Source organism: Macrosteles quadrilineatus, unplaced genomic scaffold (genome assembly GCF_028750875.1).
Source record: "Macrosteles quadrilineatus isolate MER2022 unplaced genomic scaffold, UCM_ALF_1.0 Scaffold_4__1_contigs__length_99947679, whole genome shotgun sequence".
In the NCBI taxonomy this organism is placed as follows: Eukaryota; Metazoa; Arthropoda; class Insecta; order Hemiptera; family Cicadellidae; genus Macrosteles; species Macrosteles quadrilineatus.
In genome coordinates, this window is record NW_026542597.1 from 25,583,478 (window position 1) to 25,596,794 (window position 13,317).

General features: G+C 34.6%; 2 protein-coding genes across 7 annotated transcripts in view; both read left to right on the plus strand.

The window, feature by feature from the left end:
- Positions 1 to 3,892, plus strand: part of LOC128991301 (MYND-type zinc finger-containing chromatin reader ZMYND8) — a 73,156-nt gene extending 69,264 nt beyond the window's left edge. For all 6 annotated transcript variants that reach the window (XM_054414082.1, XM_054414080.1, XM_054414084.1 and 3 more), the window contains one exon: positions 1,217 to 3,892. In XM_054414082.1, coding sequence (XP_054270057.1) covers positions 1,217 to 1,273 — 57 coding nt within the window. In that variant the 3' untranslated portion in view covers positions 1,274 to 3,892. The remainder of the gene's footprint in view (positions 1 to 1,216) is intronic.
- A 1,909-nt stretch (positions 3,893 to 5,801) lies between these two features.
- Positions 5,802 to 13,000, plus strand: LOC128992516 (uncharacterized). Its single transcript, XM_054416129.1, has 5 exons — positions 5,802 to 5,868; positions 7,247 to 7,327; positions 7,733 to 7,908; positions 9,592 to 9,807; positions 12,719 to 13,000. The coding sequence occupies exons 2-5, from the start codon at positions 7,249 to 7,251 to the stop codon at positions 12,920 to 12,922; spliced, it is 675 nt and encodes a 224-aa protein (XP_054272104.1). The 5' UTR covers positions 5,802 to 5,868; positions 7,247 to 7,248; the 3' UTR covers positions 12,923 to 13,000.
- The last annotated feature ends 317 nt before the right edge of the window (positions 13,001 to 13,317 follow it).

The following is a 13,317-nucleotide window of genomic DNA, read 5'->3' on the forward strand; positions in this document are numbered from 1 at the left end:
TCTTGAGTATTAGCCAAAACAATCTTGACATAATATTGTACTTAAAGCATCACCATGTACCACCGCAGTGGCCTCTGCATACCACAGGTTGGGAAACACTTATCTAAAGTACAACATTAGGTTATTATTTCACTCACTTTGCAGGGTAGCAGTGCTCATCATAGCCACTCGGAAGGTATGGGAAAGCTAAATTTAGAATTTTTAATAAATTATCGTGAACGCGAATATAGCAAAATTAATTTAGAAACTGAAATTAAGTGTGAATTGTTGTACTTGGTTAATACAAAAGTAGGGAAAATAAACTCGGTCGAACACCAGAGTCAATGCGGCGTTTCTTAGATTAAATAATCGTAAGCCTGTTTGGGGTGGTTAAATTATTGTAAGCCTGTTCGGGGTTTTTAAATAAATTCTTTGTATATCGTTCTGGCAACTTAAATGATTTCCGAAGCTGTTTAGAGTCAAGAGGATGTATGCTCATGTGTGAAAAAGAGTGCAGGATGCTTGTGATGCACGGCTACGGGCACAATAAAATAAAAATAACAAAACTTCCCAACAATGAGATCAAACAAAATAAACTCGGTAGCACACTAGCCTAACGCCTGATGACTCCACCACCAAGGGAAAAATATTAAACTGTCCAGAGTTATCGAAAGCTAGACTGCTGGTTTAGTCTCCAAACAGCAAGCGTATAGACAATTTGGTACCAGGTGGGAAACTGATCATGAGATGAGCTCGTATGGCAGTTCTTCACCACCGCCCCTGGTGGCGGGGTAGCTAATTAGCTCTACGGTGACATCGAACCCCTCTCGTCCTGCTCCTTCCATGACGTTGACTACGCGGGCACGGTTTACCCCGAATGTATTAGATTATATAATAAACTCTAAATAAAACTTTTAAAACAGATTTTTACCCCTCGGCGGATTTTTGGTCGTTACTCAGGTTCCATTTTTTAAAGAGGTTAGCAATCTCGTTTATCCATGTAGTCCTCAGGCCTGTGTGGAACATATCAAGCTAAGTAAGATGTGAGATTGGGGTGTCACTGGGATGCGGACCCATGCTTTGGATTCAGTCGGCTTTGCTACTAACTTAATTAACCCACCCACCTTCGCTATTTAGCGTTCTGAGTCATGAAAATCTATCTAAGTCTTTTGATTGTTGTGTTACCATAATTTTTTATGTATTTTATGTAACCTACATATCATTTTTTTTATTTCAGCCTCAACCACCTCCAGGTTTTTACCCTCCAAGAAGCTTCTGCCCTCAATGCCCATAAGAACATGATCTACAGACTCAGATCAAGAACTAAAATGGTGTCAACACCAAGATAACATCATGGTGCAATTTACAACGGTATCTTAAACTTAAAGATACAAAATTGAATCTCAACACTGCTCAACAACCAACGAACAAATTAGTATGAACAAGAATTAGGTTGCCTTGTTTGCCATAGATCTGTAGAGGAAAGGCTATTAATATTGAATATTTTGTAACACCTTTTGGGAAACTTGTGAGTCAAAATACGAGAAACCTGAATTAGTTAAACCCTTATCTTAACCTCATTATTTATGTTAAAGTGTATAGTATATTTATTTTCAACTTTTATTTAGAATTTACTATTTTTAACCCCTCAAAGGCAGCTTATTTTAGAATTTGGGAATACCCACATGCCAAATTGACCGTTTCCCTTTAGGTGTTGAATATAAAGTGATCAATGAATTTGTCTAACTTGATGTTCCTTTTGTACTGTACTCACGTATTACTTAAGCTAAGATTGTATTTAGAATTTATTATTTTATTTATTTTTATACTTTAATAGTTACTTCAAGTAGTACTTAGTAGGTTCCATTATAGTTTTCAAGTATTATTTTTCATTACCTAGCTTGTAAGAGTATTTTTCTACATGTTTGGGAAAATTAGCTTTTAAGAAAGGCTATTTTAAAATGGTCTGTGATAACTAAAAAAACTTCTGGCAAAAAAACAATTGTTATGAACACTATATGATTACAAAATTTAGTTTGTATAACAAAATGCTAAGTTGTGTTATATAATACTAAGTAGTCTTAATACTAATTAATTGACAATATACAAGGTTTAATCACATGCTTAATGTTTTGCAACAACTGTTTTTTAGTTTCCTAACATATTTAGTTTTAAATCTCTCAGTTTAAGTTTGCATTCTGTATACTAAGTATCATGGTTTCTAAACGTATGAGGGCTATTCAGAAAGTAAGGAATGTCAAAATTGTGAAAAAACGTGCAAAGCGAGGTTGTTCCCGTTGTCACGGCTGAACGCCGACTGAGTTGCCGAGTGCACACGCACCAAAATGTATGAGATCAGCGCCCCTAGCGGCGTCAGAACGAAACGTTCCTTACTTTCCGAATAGCCCTAGTAGATTCTTATTTTTATTTTTAACAAGTTTTGACAACGTTTTGTTAAAAAGTTATTTTGCTTCTATTACAACTAAGTTGAGGACATGTTTTTATGTTATGAAAACTTGTTTATTTTATTGACATTATAGTACTAAGCAATTACATAGTATTAATAATGTTAACATTTTGTTGTATGTTCCTCTATATTTTGTGTGGCTACTACCAGTTCCAGTGTTAAAATCATTAAGCAGTTAAATTCAACGTGTGTTTGCAGTAGCGGTATGGATCAGGTATAGATTATTTTGGATTTCCAATCATTCAAGTGAACTTATGTTTATTTTTTGAAAGTTAATGAAAATGTTCAACAATAGTATTGAAGTGTACAGATTGTTGTCAAAGTATCTAAATTTGTTAATTGCTGTATTTTTCTATGGATGTTTCTATTTAAAGTGTGCATTGTTGCTAAAATAGCTACATAAATAATATTTTCTGTGTAAAGTAACCTATTAGGTTATACTTTGTTGTATGTATACTATCTTGTGAGCAGTTTTGTTGTTTTGTTGTTTCAAGCAAGGTTTTATTGAGTTTCACTAGTTTTTCTTGTACCTTTTATTTCCAAATTTATTCATCCACGTTAGTAATCAATAGTAAACGAACATGTAACTCGATTTAACTCTATACTTTGGCTTTTCATCCCTATTTTCATTAAAGGTTGATGTTAAATTCTATTTGAAAAATTACTTGTTACTCGTAAGCTTTAAAATGTATCTAATATCGCTAAGATTGTGTATGTAATTTTAGTCAGTATACAGTCAGCTATTTAAGCAGCAATAAGAATTTATTTTGTTTTTTAAAAGTTTTAGTTTGTTTAATCGTACGATATTTGCTTCACCAGCACTTTTTCTTGATATAAACTAGGGTTTTCCGTCTTGTAGTATTGTGAGATGCTCTATTATAAAGTGAGAGTTTGTGTAAGCCACAAACACCTGTGTGCAAAATGTTATGTCCAAACTGAACCACTATTATAACATTTACGTGGTTTATTCAAACATCAGGGGTAACTATGCAGCTGGTTTATTTGTTCATGTAGCTTGGCAACATTGTGCATACAGCATGGTTACATGCTAACAAGTCGTGACCTGTCTTTTTACATGCTCACTTGCTAATCCCATTGTTAAAAATGAGCAAAATGTTAACGGAGAAAATCTATAAATCTCACTTTCCCGTAAGATAGAATGATTGTTTTATTATTAAAATATGTTTTGTTTGATGATTATCACAGTGTTTATACCTAGAATAATGCCAGTGTTTTGTTCACATATGTTGCATTTGTGTTAGTAAAAGTATTATTTTTTTGAATTTGTTATCTTAAAATAGTTTCCTAATTTTAGAGTTGTTTTCCATTAATGCGATACTCACAAAGACCAGTAAAAAAAAATGATAATTATGATTGTCATGACATGTTTTTGTACTAAAAGTGCTATTTTTATGTTTGAAATAAAAGTTAACCATTTGGGAACACGTTTCTTGTTATTGCTCAGCTGCTCTCCTGTATCCTTTCCAGTGCACAGATATACAAATATTGAAATGTTATTGTATCCATAAACAAAGATAGGTAATTCAACTTGAACATCTTTCAAATAAAACCTCATCATCTATGTTAAACTGTACTTGGTTTTCAAAAGCTGATTAAAAACAGTCTAACTTAAGCTGTAAATTGAAAAAAAAAAAAACTATCTAAACAATTAACAAGTATTTGTGATAATTGGCATTTTCAACATTTTTAAGTGAATGGTCTGAACTTGAACTTGGATGGTCTTATGTTACTGTCTAACGTTGACCGTTAGATAGAATCATTAATTTAATTAATAGCCTAGTAACAAATGCCATCACGTGGACCTTTTACAGAAATATTATTAAGCCTATATGACTTAAACAAGTAAATTTGTGTAAGAGTGGTCAAAATAACCAGAGAAGAGATACTGGTAAAGTAATGGTTTCTCCAAAAGTTCTTAGGGATAATGTCTTCCCCAAAAATCAACCTTTGTTTTGAATTACGAAAGAGTTTATTGAATGCATTGCGGAAATTTGTTATATATTTGAGAACACTCGTACTGTTGGGACAAACGGAATTAGTTCAGCTTATGTTGTGTAGGTTTTATAGTAGTTTACGCAAAGACCGCATAAAGATAGTGTAACGACACAAGTAGAAATTTAATGAGAGCTTGCCTTGAGTGTTGTTAGACTATTTACGTGAGAAGCGTACACTATCTTACCTACAACACAACAGTTTTTTTTAATTATTAACAATCACTACTCATAACTTCTAAGAGAGAGGCTATGTTCTCCTTTATAACCTCACAGTGCCACTGACAGTGATGCAATGATCATTGTACCAAACACAAATTATTGCACCACTTATTAATGATTAAATTGGTCTAAACAGCTGATTAGTTGAAATTCGAAGCATACAATTTTACTTCTTCTCTATCAATCCTGGAACCTTGGTGGTCCGTTCCCCGTGCTCTTAAGTAAAACAATAATGCTGTTAATAAGAAAACAGTGCTGGGAATCTTTTCAATTTTAAGAACTGAACTGAAACGGCTACTTTAAAAAACTTTTGTGGGCAATAGTATATTTTACTACTAGTCACGAAATGGGACTTTCGAGTATTGAAATATACTTTTTATCACGATGAAAAAAATTGCATCAAACATAAAAATTATCTGTTATTTTGATATCAACAAGTTGTAACTTTGTTGATGTCAGGCAAGTATTGTTTGTGTAGCGAAAGTAATGTCTATGTCAGGAAAAGTCAGCTGATCACTATTTGTTTTTGGTGTATGGAAATTGATGATTTTCGAAGGCCTTAGCTATATGGAAATGGCTATTTTGAATACAGAGTGATGAAAAAGTATTTTTTGTCATTCTTTAGCATGAACAGCTGTTTTCAATTCAATACATGTGTTGTGGGGCTAAACTAGTTCTTTCTATCTTGTAAAAAAGATTCAGCTGGAGTTGAGGACCTTAGCTGTACATTTTTCAGACTATAATATTCCTCAGATTTTATTAAAATAAATAGTCATGATCAATAGTTGTAACATTTTCTCATATTTTTTTAGATAAACAATATGGAAATTATTTCGTTATGTAGCAAATAAAGTGCCAACCCGTATGAAGTTTTAGTCTTGTGAGCTATTTAAAAGTGGTGCAGTGTGATGAAAATAGAATTCATCACCAACCAAAATGTCTTTTCGGTCCTCGCTCATTTTGGTATTAAAAAAATGCATTGACTGTAGAGAGTAAGAAACATGTTCAATTACCTGTGCATATATTTGCGACAAAAGATTTATTTAAAACCTATATTGCTGCCAATTGCACTCTGGAACTGGCTAGTTTTTGATGGATCGGTTTAATTGCTGCGCACCGAGAGAGGAAGTTGCTCGTTTATGTGATTGTGTCCCAGGAAGAGGGAACAGAAGCTGTCAGGACTTGGAGGTGAGCTAATCCATGGTTATTGCAGTCAAATTTCATATTTATCTATATAGTACCAGGAGACCGAACTTTGCTCGGATTGAATTATTAAATTTATTAGAAAAGTTATTTAGCTAAATTAAAGATATTTGTACGTTAATCAATGTGGACAAATTTTAGATGTTACAAAGGAAACATTTTAATACACCTCATAAATACATAGATTGCTATAAAAATTACCAGTATCAGCTGTTTTATTAACTGCAGCTACAAAAATGTATTGACGATAAAATTAAAGAGCTGTAACATTAAAGGACTCCCTTCCACTTTTAAGGGCTGTAGGGCGGAAACTGGATTTTTCCCAGCCTTGTGACCAACTCCAATCAATTTCTCGTGGCCAAATACCCCATAATAGACAGAAAAATTAAAAATCCTTGGACGAAAATAAAAGTTTGTCCGTACAATAAATTATGTTACCGTAAAATTTTACAAAGAAAGTATCAAGTGTTTTTGGATAATTGTTTTTTTTTTATTTTTTATTAAGGGTTATTACATTTTTTGTCACATAACTTTAATACTTTATTACTTTTCAATGAAATGGCAACCTTACAAAGTAGGTATTTTAAGCCAAGTATGAATGGGGATGAGTGGCGCGATCTTGTAGTCTTGTTAGTGACTATGTGGATAGTAGTAGTACTCACTAGTGTGGACGTTAATCCACACTAGGGATTATCAAATCCACAGTGCATGCCTATAAATATCCACAATTCGTGATCTCCTAGAAGCTGGGATTACAGGACGTCGCCACCATCCCAGTCAATATATACAGTTTTATCCATATTCAGCATTATTGTATATACTGAAGATATTTTATTCAATTTTACAAAAACTTAAGTTAATCTTCTAGATTTTGCCAACTTTTATGGCATCTTCAAGGGGTCTTCTTATATCATATTCTTACCACTAATCACGCGATAACGGACTCGGGGCCGAAGGTCTTTCTTCCTCCGTTTTATTTATTGGAATGAGTGTTGGAATTTCTGGCAGTGGAAATTTGAGGGTAGGTTGGACTTTTCAGGATTATGGTTGAAATGCTTTAATCGACTTTTTAAAATCAATAGTCTCATAATCACTGTTGTGTTGCCGGTTTGTTGTTGTGTTTTCAGTTTTGTCAATTTCAATGTTGTAGATCAATTTGAAAATTGTAGGTGCAGTCTTCCTTTTTTTAGGTGGGTGTTCACAAAGTTATTCATTTTATTTTTCACATTTTTGCGGGTTTTTTTAGATGTGGATCTAGGTTCCTAGGCTCATTCAGGGCCAGATTTATTTGTTTGCACTGAATTAGTTTATGTTCCTAAAGTTAGATCTTTAAACCATAGTAACTATCATCCTCGAGTTTCAGAGATGAGGCTGCCAGTATGTATTGGTGTGATCTTTGTTCTGTCAATGGTTGGTGGGGTACACAACAGCCAAGACAACTCAGGTAACTACAAAACGAAATACTAGAATTTTTAATCTTGCTTTAAATAGTGTTGATGAACGTTTAAAAATGGATTTCACAAGGAAGTATGTTTTATTTTATTTATGGTTGCACCAAACCAGCTCTCATCTCCCTAGACTAAGACCTCACATCTGGTCTACTCATTACTCAACCAGTAGACTCGTTAATTTGGCATATTTAGGATCCCGGAAGAAATGCCGGATTACTCAATCCTGTAGAAAATAGTTGTTATTCAGATGATGGTGGGTAGCCAGCTAAAATATACTGGTAGTCAAAATGGATACCTTTTCAGGTAATTTAAAATGTCCTGTCCCTTTTTATATTTTACAAGAAAAAGTATCCATCCACATAGCAAAAATTCATCAAAAAATGCTTGTTTTTTTACAGATATAGCAGGTGATGTGAATGACCTGCTGGAGATGGTCCCGTTTGACCAGTTAGCAGCTCTCTTCTTTGAATATCTCTCAACGGATGCACAAGTCAACAAAGTCCTACGCTACCTCACCGATGAGAGATTCAAATTAAATCTCGTCCAGTTTGAAACTTCTGCAGCGTTTCATGAGGTATGTTTGTTAGTTTATCAATTCTTAATTCTGACTTAACAATATTGACTATTGAGATGTAATATATTGTACAAATTTGTTGGTGTTAATATGGGTTTCATTGTTGATCCAGTAAGAGTGAAGTTGATAATTTATTTGTAAATAATAGTGGTTATTATCAAGAGTAAGCTTAATTAATTTAAGGACCCTGTCTTTAGGAACTATTTACGTTTTTGAACATGTAACTCATAGGAATAGGAAATGAGAGCGTTTAATAATATACAGTGGAACCTTGATTAGAAGACCCTCAATAACAAGTGTCATTTTCAAATCCCCTTAAAATTATTTTACCCCTAATCACATGTTATTAGAAACCTCGATAAGAAGTCAATCTTGATAACAAGTCTTGTTTTACAATCCCCATGAGAGTCTTGTTGACGTAGATTTTTATGGGCTTCACTCACCTTTATTTTTGTTTGTGATGTCCGGGACTCGTCAAAACATACATAAACACTCATATATACAACACAAAATCGTCCACGGCATCAAGGTCCGACGTTTCGCGGAACTCAAAACAACGTTCCGCTTCTTCAGGGTATTAATAAACTATTTTTAGCCCGCACGCGGGTGGAACGCCTAACCACGACTGCCGGATCAGCTGAGCTTGGAGGAGGACGGGCGGGGGCGGGGGTAGGTGCATTGTCCATTGTTGATAAGCCATTCACGCTCCTGGCCTTATCTTGTAGTTGTTCTAGTTCGTTTTTTACAATGTTTAAGTACACCGTACTGACATCCACCGACAGTCCACCGGCAGTCATGGTTAGGCGTTCCACCCTCGTGCGGGCTAAAAATAGTTTATTAATACCCTGAAGAAGCGGAACGTTGTTTTGAGTTCCGCGAAACGTCGGACCTTGATGCCGTGGACGATTTTGTGTTGTATATATGTGTGTTTTGACGAGTCCCGGACATCACAAACAAAAATAAAGGTGAGTGAAGCCCATAACAATCTACGTCAATAATAACACCTCGCCTAAAAGCATGTCGTTCAAAAACAGAGAGTCTTGTTATCAAGGTTCCACTGTATTTTCATTTTCTATAATTTCCAACATAGTCTTCCGTCAAATGTTAACAAAATTTTGTTTGAACAAAAACAATACTAACCAAAGATTATATAAGAAGAAACGGATACACAATCAACTGATTTAAGAAAAGAATTCCAGACAGTTAATGCACATAAAGTTCACAACACATTATTACGACCCAGCAAGGGGAAGTGGTAGAATGGTTTACTTATCAACTTCTTGTCCTTGCCCACCTTCTTAGAAGGAAGTAGTCTAGTAGACTCTCTTCAATATATTCCTATTGTTCATTAAGTATTCCTTAAGAGTAATTTTTCATTCAAACAAATACAAAAATATTTAAACATACTGTAGTTTGTTAAATGATATAACATAGAGCACAAGGTCTTAGGTTTTAAGGATTTTCAACAGGATAGCATACAATGCTTACCTGAATGGGAAAGTGTTCACTCCGGCACTTAAAAAACATTTTTTCTTGTGCCAGATTGGAATCTTTCTTATTCAGGTATTCTTGCAATCCAAAAAAAAATTCTTATGACTAATCTCACTGTTAACTACATAAAGGCTATAATATCATCTTGAAGTAAAAAAATGTTATTTTATTTCTAAGTGTTACATTTTACAGGCATACGACTCCCTGTTGCCACTCGGGGTCGACATATACTCATGGACCAATGAGTTGAACCGGCTGTTGGACATTGCCACTATACGACCAGTGAGACGAAGACGATCACCAGGTGATGGGGTCTACAGTCTCGTGAAGGACGCACTGACGTTGCTGCCAATACATGATATCAAGGAGGCCTACAACCATAAACTGGACACCAACCCGGCTTTTGAGGTGTGAAATATATATATTGTTAATCAACTGTTAGATTAGACTAGGTGAAACGTGAAACCCGTCGAAATCGACGGTCACTGTCAAGGCTTACGCTAATTATTCATCTACGGAAAGTTAGGTGTAGTGGAATATACTTGAAGTGAAGTTGGCTTTTACTCTTGAACTGTTAGGGACCTCCTTGTTTATATGGTTGTGCGGCTTCATTGGCAACAAATAATTCAAATTACATAACAATGCGGCATTTGGAAAAAACAATAAATACTGTAAATATATTGACGTTTACATGCATTGTTGAACAACGTATCTTATAAAGGATGATGTGATCTAGTTTAAAAGAAATATGACCTTTCTGTCATGACAATAGCTGCTTAAATAGTATTTACTCTTTGTGCCTTTTTTACAGCCAAAATGTCGTGTTATTTTAAATCATGTTAACAACCCAGTGAGCCACGGTCCGTAATATAGACCACTTCAAACCACTGATTTCGTAATGGAATGTTATATTGCAAAACATGACATGATACAGAAGAAAATAAATTTTAAAATCAGAAAATAGCATTGCAAATACTTCTTTTTGGACAATTTAGTAACTCCCAATAAATGTGTGTTGTTTAAAACACAATTGAAAAATCAACAGCTGTTTCATTAAAAAGTATTATCCACATGGCCAAAATGTAAACAAATTTGTCGAGGGATCTTTAAAAGCTTCTGGGGCAGAGCCCTAAGAGAATTTACTTCGTGTTTCTTTTGATAACTCATCTACAGACCAATGCCTTTCTTTAGAGACCTCTACCAAGTTTCTACGTCCAGCCGTTCTCTCAAATTAGTGGAGACAAAGTTTCCAATTAAATATTTAGATTTTCCCATGTTAATCTTATGGGAGAAAACCCAACTTTGATGGAAGATCCTGCCCAAACTAATAAAGATTTCAAAAAACCAAAAACACTTTGCAAAACTACAGATCAGGGCCATTTTTTTACACTAAAATCATCAAAATCGGTCCAAAAATGTGGGAGGAGTTCTGTTCACAAAAATCGGCTTAGCATATTATATATATAGATGGTTAGGACACTAACATACTACAGTGCATATATTTTAAGGCTAAGTTGAATGAAAGAGGTGTATTAAAGAGATGATAGGTTTGTTGTAGGATCAGCTGGTTTGGCCAAGACCATCCTTATATATAATACGTGAAGGCAATTTCTACGAAACACTACTCCTCCGTTAATAATGGACGGATTTTTACAAACGATGTGTCAAAATGAAGTATTTTTTGTGTAGACGCCCCCTTTCACCAATTTCTGCACTAAAATTTCTCAGGCTTTGCCCCACAGGCCATCAAAATCCCAATGTATTTCTTATGAAGAAAAGATTATGTTTACTTAAACGAACAATTTGTAATAACTACAGCTGTTCGTAGTAAATACCTGATACAAACAAAAGCGTTTGTTTTCAGTTTGGATAACTGGAGTGGAGTGAGCGTTCGTTTTCAGAATGTAGAATGAGTTCAGTTCGTTTATATTATGTATTATAACTGGTGTGGAGTAATTGATTATTTATCTTTGAGTTGACTCTTTCAAGTCGTCGAAAAAATTATGACTGTTATTCGTTTTGAAATTACGCCTGCAACATTTTGCAATTGCTCGAATTCGATGAGGGGACCGAGCAGGTTTTTACATCCCGGGGCCGCAAAATCAGCTGTCCGCTTACTTACTTAAAACATAAATGCATTTGAAATACACAATCAAAATCCATAGCATTGCAATAGAATTGTGTTATTGTCACCGTTGCCTAGCAACTATTTATTTTTACTTTTGCTGATTCCTCAAATTATTTCTTCACATAACCTTAAAGTTGTAGTTGTGTTGACTATCAGTGTGCATTATTATAGTGGTGAATAGTGGTAATAGGGTATAGTGTGGTGAAAAATAGCGTTCGTACCACGGACCGAAATGGTTTTGCAGCTCTCGATCGATTTAAGTTCTCGACTTCGTCTCGAACTTAAAAACTATCTCGAGCCGGAAAAACCTCATTTTCGGCCCTAGGTACGAAATATACTATTATGTCAAGAAACGTTTGAAGTTTCCAGGTGTGATCCCAGTACTAATATATAATTTACTAGCTGGCCCGACAGACGTCGTCCTGTCCTTATGAGGTTTTATGTCAAATGCTCATTCATTTTCAAGATGATCTCGTTCACATCGCTCAATCACGTCCTGCTTGAAATTTGTTTGCTACGCTTACTCACCTTTAGGTTGAAATTCATTCGTTACGCTCACTCACCCTTTGGTTGCAAATTAGCTGTTGTCATAAATTAAAAAAAATAATAGTGCTGCACCCTGTTGGTGGACCTATTAACTTTTTAATGCTATTGAACATCACAGAATCAAATTGTTTAGTTGAACCAGCTGTTAAGATTCTTTAATTCCATTTAACTATAAGTACTCATAAGGTTAACATGGGAACCTCTAGAGCCACTGGGGCGGAGCCCTTTTGACGGATATGCACCAAACTTCACACAAACCATCATTGAATAATGCTTGCTTAATAATGCCTGAAAGTTTCATTACAATCTGTCAAGCGGTTTCGGAGTCCATAACGTTTAAATATATATACAAACTTCCTCTTTTATAAATATAGATTTATTGACTTGTCTAAAATTTAAGGAAACTGGATCTGTAGAAAATAAAGAAAAACTTAACACCTACAACACTTACTCTATCGAGCTTGAGTTAAGTCTTACTAAGTTTATGTTAAGTCTTACTATGAATAAATTCCCAATAACACTTATCGTTAAAGATAATTATTCAACAATGCTTATCAGCTGATTATCAAGGAAGTAAAGAAAACAGGGATACCAATGTAAGTGCTTGTTGTTTCATTTAAGGCTTAACTTGAAAATATGTTACAGAGAACAATGGATCGTCTGCTGACAGTTGAGTTACGCAATCACATCTACACTCTGATGAGTACGGAGGAGTTTGAGCTGACGACACGACAGTTGGCAGACCTGGGGGTGGCTGTCAGTGACATTGTTGACCTACTGGAGGACCTCATTGTTGACTTCTTTGACCTCGACAGCAAAGAAGAAGACGACGAAGAAGGCGACGAGTAAACAGAGCGAAATATTACGGAGGAGGCTGAGTCAAAGTTGTAAATAAATTATGTTAACCATGAATGTTGTGTGTTCTTGAAATCAACATAAAAATATTCATGCATCAAAATTAAAATTTAAGTAAATATAAATTACTTTTGGTAAGCATTGTCTTAATTGTTTTTAGCTGCCATTTTGTTATTAGTGGTGCGATTTCAATCTTATTTATGTTAATTGTTAAGTTTTGTCAAGACCTGTAAAATGATACCAAACTCAGCCATACTTCCTATTTTAATATTTTGAGCTACACACCCCAACCCCCTAAAGGAAAAATTTTCCAAAATACCATCATTATTGTAGCCCCTCATATCAAAACAGGTTTCCCCAAACCGATTTGAAATATCTCAAATTGTTAA

Excerpts from the sequence above, each read along its gene's own strand:
- LOC128992516 (XM_054416129.1), top strand. The coding sequence starts at position 7,249 with ATGAGGCTGCCAGTATGTATTGGTGTGATCTTTGTTCTGTCAATGGTT. Across the intron at positions 7,328-7,732 it reads CAACAGCCAAGACAACTCAG|ATATAGCAGGTGATGTGAAT; the intron begins GTAACTACAAAA and ends GTTTTTTTACAG. Across the intron at positions 7,909-9,591 it reads CTTCTGCAGCGTTTCATGAG|GCATACGACTCCCTGTTGCC; the intron begins GTATGTTTGTTA and ends TACATTTTACAG.